The 11,222-nt window shown below is 64.6% G+C and overlaps 1 protein-coding gene across 3 annotated transcripts in view; it reads right to left on the bottom strand.

Moving 5' to 3' along the window:
* Positions 1-993: 993 nt before the first annotated feature.
* LOC105469323 (ASPSCR1 tether for SLC2A4, UBX domain containing) overlaps positions 994-11,222 on the bottom strand; it is a 44,261-nt gene continuing 34,032 nt past the window's right edge. For all 3 annotated transcript variants that reach the window (XM_071081848.1, XM_071081850.1, XM_071081849.1), the window contains 9 exons: positions 9,606-9,760; positions 9,228-9,309; positions 7,497-7,563; positions 6,786-6,848; positions 6,118-6,170; positions 2,068-2,119; positions 1,709-1,778; positions 1,465-1,637; positions 994-1,091 (listed from right to left, as the gene is read on the bottom strand). In XM_071081848.1, coding sequence (XP_070937949.1) covers positions 1,078-1,091; positions 1,465-1,637; positions 1,709-1,778; positions 2,068-2,119; positions 6,118-6,170; positions 6,786-6,848; positions 7,497-7,563; positions 9,228-9,309; positions 9,606-9,760 — 729 coding nt within the window. In that variant the 3' untranslated portion in view covers positions 994-1,077. The remainder of the gene's footprint in view (positions 1,092-1,464; positions 1,638-1,708; positions 1,779-2,067; positions 2,120-6,117; positions 6,171-6,785; positions 6,849-7,496; positions 7,564-9,227; positions 9,310-9,605; positions 9,761-11,222) is intronic.

The raw sequence follows: 11,222 nt of genomic DNA, 5'->3' as shown, positions 1-11,222 counted from the left end.
GAGACTGGCCCAAGGGCCTGCTGAAATGAAGAACAGGCCTCCCCTTTTCTCCGACACCGGTCCCAAGCAGTGCGTGGGGGTGCAGCTCAGCCCCCTCAGGCCATGCCCTCTGCCCACCCTTGGAGACACAGGGCTGTGGGACCTGCCTGGATGCCCCGCCCAAGTCTGGCTGCCCTCTGACTCTCAGGGGCCTCTGGCATAAGCTCCACTTGTGCCAACGCTTGGGAAGTGGGCAGAGCCTTGGCCACTTCCCCTCCAGCCCACCTCACTTTCTCTCTCCTCAGAGCCCAGGACTGGAAGCACCCCAGGGGCTCTCAGCTGAGCACCATCCCGGTGCCCCACGCAGGAAGGGGAAGGGGTAGGGAGTCAGGGTGGGAAGCATAAGAGCTGCCCCGTGGGACCCATCAGAGGCGGCCCAGCCTCTCTCCTGCCCTGGTGCCCAAAGACAACTTTGAGGCAAGCCTCTTCATCCTTGATTGAGCCTCACTGGCCCCGGGAAGGCAGAGCTGCTGAGACCCACCCCTTCCCTGCTCTGCCCACCTCAGTAGGTCAGTTTGAAAGCCCTGGGAGCCTGTGGAAGTCATCAGACTTGCTGGGGAGGCTGGCTGTGGGGTGGGCCAGGGCCAGAACGCAGCACTATAGCCGCTCAGGGGCAGTGGGAGGCCCAAGGTCAGGCCCTGCCCTGCAGATGTGGGGGGACCTACTAACTCCTCCCCCAGCTCTCGGCCCGGGGCTTGGCTCCTGGGTTGCAGGTAATTTCCCCAAAAAAGCCTTTCTTCCAGCACTTCTGTTCTCCTTGGAGGAGGGATAAATAACTATTAGGTAAAAATGAAGAGGAGACCCACATGGGTTCAGGATGCACACCACGGTCCACAATGCTCCTCAAGGGCCCACACCACGGTCCACCAGGCTCTCAGGCCTGGACACTGCAGTCCAGCTGAGCCAGGGCAGAGGACGGCGGCCCTTTTCTGGAGGAAGCACGACAGGAATGCGTTGAGGGATGCACAAGTCTTTATTCCTACTGGCAGGGGAGGTGGTCCTGTGGGTGGCAGAGTGGGCACCTTGGGCTGGTGGCTCTCACCTCTTGCTGGCTGTAGTGCAAACACACCAGGGTGACCACAGGCCCTGGGCTCCTGCTGCCCGGCCACCCGCCCACCCGCCCAGCTGAAGCACTCGGCCCTGCCGGCCACAGCACCTAGCCCTTCAGCCCAATGGCCCTGCCACAGCACCCAGCCCCCCACCCTCCACCCGGCCACAGCACCCAGCCCCCCACCCTCCACCCGGCCGCAGCACCCTGCCTTCCACCCGGCCACAGCACCCTGCCTTCCACCCGGCCGCAGTACCCTGCCTTCCACCCTCCACCCGGCCGCAGCACCCTGCCTTCCACCCTCCACCCGGCCGCAGCACCCTGCCTTCCACCCGGCCACAGCACCCTGCCTTCCACCCTCCACCCGGCCGCAGTACCCGGAAGCTTCAGCCACTTGGGCACCTTGCCCAGGCTCCTCTTCACAGGCTGGGCCGTCCCTGGGATGGGCTCAGGGGGGCCCAGTGCCCCCTCCTCAGCAGTTGGTTCAGACTCAGGTGCAGGGTCTGGGGCTGGCAATGGGGAAGGGGACCCAGCGACCCTGGACATGCACCTAGGGGGAGGCGAAGATGCAGGCTGGTGAGTGCCGCCATGGGAGGTGCCCCCAGACCCACAGGCACTTACCTGGCCACCAGCATGTCAGCTGCAGATGGGGAGATGGCGTGCTCCAGCAGGCCAGGCTCCAGGTAGACACCTGCAGGGAGGCCCAAGCTCATCCTGAGCCTCTGAGGGGGGGCCCATCCGCCATCCGCCATCCGCCCAGCATCTGCCCAGCATCTGCCCATCGGCACTCGGCTCTGGGAGGGCAGTGGCCAGCAGGTGGCTGTCCCAGCCCTCTCTCGGGGAGGTGGTTATTGGGGCCGCAGAGCTCCCTCTCAGACCCAAAGGAGGCCCCAGACTGAACGCCCTTCCAGGCAGCTGACTCTGAGGTCCAGAGACAGGCTGGCTGGGCTCCAACACCGGCCCCAACCACCGACACTCACCTGCCGGCTCCTTGGCTCCGAAGTGTACCAGAGCGGCTGGGAAGAGGTTTGCCTGCAGGGAGGGCGGGGGGCTCAGGGGTGGGGTGGGCACCATGGGCAGAGCACCCCCCTGTGGTGGAGGCAGCCACACCCCCAGGGCCCGGCCCTGCTGATGGCCACAGCTCCACCATCAGGCGGGCTCTGCCTGCCCGGCCCCCATGAACCCCTCTTCGCCCAGCTTCCTGTCTGGCACCAACCCTACCCCTGTATGCAAGGCCAGGGCGCCCTGGGACCAGCGCCCTCCATGGGACCACCCCAAGCCCCAAGCCAGCTGAAGGCTGCGGCCTTGAGGGTCCTCAAGCCATGCAGCATCACAGTCCTCCCTCCTCTGGCCTCTCCACCTGAGGAAGGTGGGGCCAGGCGTGGCGGGTCCTGGCGTATGTGCCGGGACCACCGTGGAGAGGCGCAGCTGCCAGGGTGGGTATCCCCCTCCCAGCTCCAGATTCCCCCTCCCGGCTCCAGGCTGCTCGGGGCCACAGGCTTGGGGTGGGAGTGGGGCTGGGGGATGTTAAAAGATTAATAAGAGGAAGCTTCAAAGGCCAGGCCCAGGAACGCTGAAACCTCAGCCTCCAGCCAGGGGCCCAGGGACACAAACAAGGGCCGTGAATGCTTTGAAAACCCAATTGTGCCGCCTGGGATCAAAGCCTTGTGAGGAGAGAAGGGCCTGTGGGGTGGGCAGGGGCTGCCCGAGTGGCCCCGAAGAGGCGCCGGAAGCTGGGGAGCCAGGAAGGGAGCACGGGGAGGACAGCGCCAGGAGCCGCCGTGGTCTCGGCCTCTCACAGGCGGACGGCATGCTTCATCACCACGGGGCCTCCAAGATTCACACCCAGGCTGCAACTGCTCACAGAAGCCCAGGGGACACTGCCCAGAGGCCGATGTGGGCACAGGAGGCCTGGCCAGCCCCACTTGCAAGGGGCAAGAGGGCTCCCTCAGAAGCCACCGATGCAGAGAGGCACCTGGTGTTCATCACAGCCGCACAGGCCAGGACCCTCACCCAGCACTGCCCCGTGAGACGCACAGAAAGGGGCAGGCAGGACTCGGGAACGCCAGCGGAGGGAAGTAGGCTTGGTGGCCGGGCCTGGGGCACCCGGGCTCTGTCTGCGCCTCTATGCAAGGAGCACTGAGCCAGGCAGCCTACCCGGCTGTCCCCACGTGCTCGTGCCCAGCCTTGACTCAGGAGAGATCCCACTGCTCGGACGAGGGGATGGTGGAGAGGAGGGTCAGCAGACTGGGCGGCATGGAGGCTGACCCGTGCTTGGAGAGGCTCGGCCTCTGGATGGACCCCAAAAAAGGAGCCTCCCAGAGTTCATGTCACCTCCGTCCCCCACTGGTGGAAAGGGTGTCCTCTGCCCTGGTTCCCAGGCGCCATCTCAGTAAGCGACCCAGGGTGAACGGAACCACCCGGTCACCAAGCTGGGGCTAGAAAAGGAAGGTGGGTCACACCATCCCCCCAGCCACCCAGAGCAGGGCCCAGGACGGGCCTTTGAGGGAGGCTCAGGCTGAGAGGCCTTTCCCCACCAGCACTGCCCCAGGAGGTCTCAGGCTGCCCGCCTGGCTCCCTCGGCTGACAGGGAGAAGTGGGGGCACCCGCCCTGCCCTGACACAGCCTGAGGGCCTGGAGCCGGCTCCGCCCTCGCTGCTGCCCAGGACACTGGGGTCCCAAATCCGGCCACCTCTCTGCTGCCAGCCCCTTACCCCACTCAGTGTTGCCAGGAAGAGTTTCCGAAAGGAGGCCCACGCCAACCCCCATGGGGCAGCAACTCTGCAGGGGCTGCATGCACACGTGGCCCAGCGCCCCGGTCGCCCCCTCCAAAGAGAACGGCACCACCCTCAGGGAAACGAAGCCAAGAGAGGAGCCCTTACAGCCCAAGATGCCCGGGAGGGAGGTGGCACCATGGTGCCCGGGAGGGAGAAGGCACCACGGTGCCCGGGCAGGGAGAGACGGGGCATCCACCCACAGAGCGGGAGCGGGGACTGCAGGAGCCATCCCACCTTCTGCAAGACCATTTGTCAACGAGGAACATTTCAGAGGGTCCAGGTGGGGTAGGGCCTGGTGGGTGGGAGGAAGGGGGCCTGTCGTTCCCAAGAGGCCCTGGCAGTGGGCAACACAGCAGTACAGGACGGGGCTGTCCTGGGTGGAAAGGAAGGACAGACCTGGCTAGGGGTGGGTGCCCAGCAGGCACTCAGGCCGGAAGTGCCAGTCACTCCTTCCGAAGTGGGTGGCCAGTGTCCTGGCAGAGGGTCCCCCGAGGCAGCCTGAGAGCTCCAACAAACAGAGGGTGTTAGGAGCCAGGCTTGCCCCACCAAAGCCAACGGAAGGAAGCCCAAACAGCAGAGACTTTGAAGAGATAAGTGAGGTAACCGTGACATCAAAGGTGGGCCTAGCCCAGGATGACCTTCCTTATGACATGAGGATGCGCACTGCACACAGAGGTGGCCGTGCCAGCCCTGATGCCCAGGGCCAGGAAGCAGGTTTCAGGCAGCGGTCGGGGCTTTGTTCTCCACAGTGGTGCCCCCACGCTGCTCACACTTCCCTGTCCTCAATCCTGGCCGCCTCCTCCCAGCCCTCCCAGAAAACCTGCGCTCTCCCGGGCCAGGGCCACAGAGGGCTGCCGGGCTCCCCGAGCCCCCACACCCACGCACGCTGTCCCTCTTAGAAGCAGGGGCCGGAGCAGGGCCCTGCCAGAGACAGACATGAAAGCCGGTGCTTCCACGCCCGCCGCCTGCTTGCCTGTCAGGGAGGCAGGCCTCCCCCCCTCGGCCCCGCCAGCTCTCTGACGGCAGGCAGGCAGGAATGTCACCAGGGACGCCACCCCGAGAGGCCCCCAGACTAGAGCCGAGCTGACGGAGGGCAGGAGATGGTGGCTGGCGGGGAAGCCATGTATCCCCAGGAACAGCGCAGCAGCACCCCAGTGCTCTCAGGGGGCCTCCCAGTGGGAGGGTGGGCTGCAGGCCTGGGCACTGGTCCTCCTCCACCCCAAGGCATCTTCCAAATTCAATGTTTATCAACTGGCTGGCCAGCAAGGGAGGGGGTGGAGACGGAGGAAGGAGGCCCAGAGTCCGCCCGGCAGCTCAGGGGCTGAGAGGGGACTGTCTCACCCCTCCCCTGCCTCCGTCTCAGGGAATCCCGCTCAGTCCTGCTCCTGATCACCCCTGGCAGCTGCCAGCCTTCTTGCCCCATCTCAGCAAGTGGCTGCAGCCCCAGGCAGCAAGCAAGCTTCTCACCTCCAACCCAGGCCTCTGCAGAGGCCTGTGGCCACTTAAAAAAAAAAAACGCCTCTGTTGCTAATTAAAATATCTGAAGAGGCTTTGAAGAGGAAACCATTAGGCCAGAGGGCTTCGGAAGGCCCCAGGCGGCTCTCCCACAGGCCAAGGACAGGACATTCATTGCTTCTGGCTCTGGAGGGCGGCCCAGCAGGGCCGGGGACCGGGCACCCTCACTCTGGCGCCACCCTCAGGAGCTCTCAGGGAGGTGGCAGGGACCCACAGAAGCAGCGGACAGCTATGGGCACCAGGGCATTCCTAGCAGGGGCCAGCGGGGCCAGCGGGAGAGGCCAGGAAGGGGGAAGGGGCAGGAACACAGACTTGGCAGCTGAAGCCCCAGGCGGCCGTCTCCAGCTGAGGGCCTGGTCCCTCTGGGGCTCCCCAAGCCCTGCTCCCAGGCCTGCCGGGCCCTTCCTCACCCAGACGCCTGGGCGGGCACCGGTGCTGCCTTGGCCCCAGCACAGCAGCCCAGGGGGCCGAGACCTCCAAGTGGCCCCAGTTCAGGCAGGCCGCCTAGCAGGCCCTTTCTCACCCGGGGCCAGGCAGGAAGCAGAGGAGGCTGGAAAGACCTGTCAGAAACAACTTCAGAGGCGCACGGCCCCCTCTGAACCCACCCGCTCTCAAAGGCTTTATTATCCCACACCAGCGCCTGCCAAGCCACTCCTTCCTGACTGCGGGCCTCACCCTCGCGTCCTGCCCTCCCTGGAGGGCCCCGCCCCGCAGCACCCCAGGGAGGCCTTCGGGTACCTGAAAGAGGGTCCGCGTGTGGTCGTCCAGGACTGTTTTTGGAGGGGTGATGACTGAGGAGAGAAGGCATCTATGTGTTAGGAAGCACGGCGGTCCCCATCCACGCTCCCAAAAGAAGACAGGCCCGAAGATGGGGGTGACACCTCACGTGGGGCAGAAGAGCCCCTCATGATCACACCCTGTGCCCACACTCCGGCTGCAGAAACCCCAGCTGGGGGCTCGGAGGGGCTGGGGCAGGGCAGGCCCAACTGCAGGAGTCACACCCATGCAGCCCAGCTCCGCTTGAGGGGGGCAGCCTAACCCGTTGCCACCTAGACGCTCCAAGGGAGGCCAGCCGCTTCCTGTCCACCGACCCTTCCCACAGTCCTCGCGCTGGAGTGGCCTGAGCCCCAGGGGTGGGGGAGCCCCAGGGCTCCAGAGGGGAGCGGAGTGCTGAGACAGAAGGCAGGAAGCCTGGCTCCCACCCTCCCACCGCCCGGCTCAGGGAGAAGGGCCCTGCTAGGTCCCCACACAGACACCATAGGCTGCAGGAGGCAGCTGGGCGGGAGGCCACAGATGCTGCTCCCATGGAGAAGCTGCCGAGAGCCCCAGCTGGGACGGGTGGTGTGCCCACAGCACCAGGGTCTCGAGCACTGGAGGCAGGAGTGGGCTTAGGAGAAAAAACTTACACAGGTAAAACGACAGCTCGGGGTTCCCCAGGTGGCTCCTCACGAAGTCTCGCAAGTCCCCCACTGCAGAGGAGAAAGAACATACAGACAGTTCTTCCTCCACACCAGCCCCGGGCCGCCCCGGGCACTGGGCCACTGCTCCCACCCTCCTGGGCCTTTCCCCGAGAGGTAGGAATTCAGCCCTGTTCCTCCCACAGCACCCCAGGTGCTCGACGTGGCCGGGCCCCCGTGTGGGCCACACTTGGGAGCCCCGCCCTGCTGCAGGAGGGCACTCCCACTGCCAGCCTATACCTCCCAGTCCCCCCTCCACCCCAGCCTCAGTGCTTCCCTGGGGGAGGTCCCTGCGACCTTGGGCTGCTGCCACCCAGCTGTCTGGGGTACAGGTCACAAGCCCCTGAATGTCACAGCTCCACTGCCCTCCTCCCGGGGTATGGTGCCTTCCTCTGGGTGCCCCTCTGCCCCAGCTGTGCCCAGTAGGTGGGTGATGTGAGCACTCAGGACCACAGGCTCATCTGGAGCGAGTGCCCAGCCTGCCTGACACTGCAAACTGGGTCGCCTCTGCACCCCCAAGGGGACCTCAGCACCTGCACCTGCCCAGTGCCCTGGGACCCGCAGGCCAGGTGGCTGCAGTCCTGTAGCCTGGAAGGAAGGAGCCAGGAGGGGCTCTGTGGGCCCCCGCCCCCCTCCCCGGACACCGGCAGCGCTGCCCACCTGTCTCGCTGGGGCGGAAGAAGCCCTGTAGGACGTAGCGGTCGGGGAACAGAACCCTCAGAGCCACCTAGGCCAGACAAGTGGAGGGGTTGGAGGGACGGCCGGAGCTGCACCAGGGACCAGGCACGGCCTCCCCGCTCGGCCCACGCCAGGCCACGGACACCAGGGCTGGGGCAGGCAGAAGCAGCAGCCACCCCCGATCAGGGCCCGGGCCTCGACTCCCCCATGGTAGGCCGGGCACGGAGACAGCCGAGTACCGTGCGTGCGCACAGTGGCCTGAGTTCTAAAACCACATTGACCTGTGTTCAAATTTGCTGTTTAAAGTTTCATTCGGGCCAGGCGCAGTGGCTCAAGCCTGTAATCCCAGCACTTTGGGAGGCTGAGATGGGCGGATCACGAGGTCAGGAGATCAAGACCATCCTGGCTAACCCGGTGAAATCCCGTCTCTACTAAAAAATACAAAAAACTAGCCGGGCGAGGCGGCGGGTGCCTGTAGTCCCAGCTACTCGGGAGGCTGAGGCAGGAGAATGGCGTGAACCCGGGAGGCGGAGCTTGCAGTGAGCTGAGATCCGGCCACTGCACTCCAGCCTGGGCGACAGAGTGAGACTCCGTTTAAAAAAAAAAAAAGTTTCATTCGGCCGGGCGTGGTGGCTCACACCTGTAATCCCGGAACTTTGGGAGGTCGAGGCGGACGGATCACCTGAGGTTAGGAGTTCAAGAACAGCCTGGCCAACATAGTGAAACCCCATCTCTACTTAAAAAACATCCAAAAATTAGCCGAGCTACTGGCAGTGGACACCTGAAATCTCAGCTGCTCAGGAGGCTGAGGCAGGAGAACTGCTTGAACCAGGAGGTGGAGGCTGCGGTGAGGCGAGATCGCACCACCACACTCCAGCCTAGGTGACAGCAAAGCTCCATGTCAAAAAAAAAAAAAAGTTAGGCTGGACACTGTGGCTCACGCCTGTAATCCCAGCACTTTGGAAGGCCAAGGCGGGCGGATCACGAGGTCAGGAGATTGAGACCATCCTGGCTAACACGGTGAAACCCTGTCTCTACTAAAAAATACAAAAACAAAATTAGCTGGGCGTGAGTGGCAGGCGCCTGTAGTTACAGCTACTCTGGAGGCTGAGGCGGGAGAACAGCGTGAACCCAGGAGGCGGAGCTTGCAGTAAGCTAAGATCGTGCCACTGACTCCAGCCTGGGTGACAGAAACTCCGTCTCAAAAAAAAAAAAAAAAAAAAAAAAAGGCCGGGCGCGGTGGCTCAAGCCTGTAATCCCAGCACTTTGGGAGGCCGAGGCGGGCGGATCACGAGGTCAGGAGATCGAGACCATCCTGGCTAACACAATGAAACCCCGTCTCCACTAAAAATACAAAAAAAAATTAGCCGGGCGTGGTGGCGGCGCCTGTAGTCCCAGCTACTCGGGAGGCTGAGGCAGGAGAATGGCGGGAACCCGGGAGGCGGAGCTTGCAGTGAGCCGAGATCGCGCCACTGCACTCCAGCCTGGGCGACAGAGCGAGACTCCGTCTCAAAAAAAAAAAAAAAAAAAAAAATTCATTCTAAATCATGAGCAGGGGAGGATCGACTGGCCACTAGAGGCAGGCATGCCACAACGGGGGGGGTGGGTCCTGCTCAGAGCTGTGCCTCAGTTGCCCCCATGTCCCGTCCATAGAACTGACAGGGGGCCCCCTCAGAGCTGTGCCTCTGCTGCCCCCACGTCCTGTCTGCAGACCTTTGGGTAGCGCTCCAGCTTCTCCTTTATCTGCGCCTCCCTGAAGGCCTTGGTCACCAAGGGTGCTTCTTCCAGGCGCTTCCTGTGGTGAGGAGGGGAAGGGAACAGGGCTTCTGGTCAGAATGGGGGCCACGGCAACTGGCCCCGGGCTCCTCACCTGCACCCGCCAGGGTGGAAGTGGGCTGCTCTCCCCGCACAAGGCAGGAAGATCTGAACACCCCTCCCTAGGCCCCAACCCTCTGAGGTGCTCTTAAGGGCAGCCTGTCAGGGACCTGGGCCACGAGCCAGTGCTGGCACCTGGGGACGGCGGGCAGCACAGGCACCCGACGGGGCAAACCCTGACTCGAAGAAGCCGGGAGGCACTGAGGGAGCACCCACCGCTCACTCTTGAGCTGGGCCAAGCGCCTTCTCACGTCATCCACTGTCAGCTCAAAGAACTCATCAGGCAGCTCCACTGGCCAGGCCTGCAGCCGCTCCTCCAGGTCAGGGTGGCACACGACAGGCTCCCGGTCCACGGGCTCCAGGTCCACGGGCTAGAGGCAGAGGGCGCGGCTGACGGCGGGTGTCACAGGAGGCCCTCCACACCCCGGGCTGTCGGCGCCCCCAGCCGAGGTGGGCACACAGACTTGGGAGCTGGGCCCACTCTCTCCCTGGCCCCGGCCAGCACAGTGCCAGGGCCAGGTCCTGGGGGCAGGGCTGGGCACAGCAGCTGGGGGCCCCCACCCCACTCAGGGCCTGTCCAGGGCTGGAGACCCTCCTTCTCCCAGTCAGTGCACCAGACCTGACGCTGAGCCCCTGCTCCCCACCCATCAGGGTGCATGGCCCCTGGAGTCTGGCTCAGGCCACATCAGGGTCTCTGTGGGGGGCAGGGGTGGCGACAGCCACCAAATTAGAGCGTCGGCAAAAACCCCAGCCCAGCTGCCCCCGCTGTCCCCACTGCCCTTTTGGCCACAGCTCCATGGCCAGGCTGACTCCATGCACGCCTGCCCCCAGGGAACAAGTCGGCTCTTCCCTCTGCCCACCCTGGGATGCGGGAGGGACACTGTCACCCCTAATTGGCATCAACAGCAATGAAATGGACAAAGCCGGGCCATGCAGCTCCTGGAGCCCTGGGCAGTGATTTCGGTGCATTCGGCCCAGTGTTGGAATGGGTGGGACACCACACTCGGCCATGTCCCCCCTCACACAGAACAGCCAAGAGCCGTCGGGAGTGCGGGTGGCCTGGAGCTGGCTCTGGGCTCCCACCCCTACCTCCAACTCTCAACACCTGGGGATGGCTTGGCAGGCCCTGGGAACAACCCTCCTGGTCTGGTCCCGTCTCCCCTGCAGTCTCCCACGCAGCCACAGGCCGCTGCCTCCTGCCCTGCACAGCATTCCAGCGCTCCCACCACGCCCACACTGGGTGACAGCCAGGGTGCGCCTGCCAGAGGTACACCTGTCCCAGGTGTCTCCAGGGCTGCCCTCCAGACAGACACATAAGACCTTGACTGCCGTGGGCGACAGGGCCCTGCAACCACCCAGCACGTGGCTCTGTCATGACTTGTCACGGGAGTCTGGCAGAAGCCCCACTGGCTTTGGCAGTGTCGTCGCAGGGCAGCCAGCAAGGGCTGACCATGGCCCAGCAGTGGGGCCACAGGTGGCTGACCAAGGTCCCTGGGGGTTGCCCTTCCAAAGCCACAACCATCCTGCAGCCACTGAGAGCAGCCTGCGCCACAGCTTTTTATAACAAGATGCCAGGCGCCAGGCGGCCCCCCACAGCCCCAGCGCCTGCATTCCAGAGGGCCGCGAGCACGCCTGGGTTCCCAGGGGAGAGGAGGGCAGGACGCAGTGCACCCTGGGCCAGGAGCCACCGTGTCCATGAGCGGCCAGGCCAGCCTGTGGCAGGTCGGCATCCTCTGCAGCCTGGTCCAGAGCCTCCCTGGAGGAGCCCCCCGGAAGCCGCGCTGTCTCCCCGAGCGGGCAGAGCACCCCGATGGGCACGCACTGAGCCTGACG

Source organism: Macaca nemestrina, chromosome 17 (assembly GCF_043159975.1).
Source record: "Macaca nemestrina isolate mMacNem1 chromosome 17, mMacNem.hap1, whole genome shotgun sequence".
Lineage (NCBI taxonomy): Eukaryota > Metazoa > Chordata > Mammalia > Primates > Cercopithecidae > Macaca > Macaca nemestrina.
This window is presented reverse-complemented; position numbering and strand designations above follow the sequence as displayed.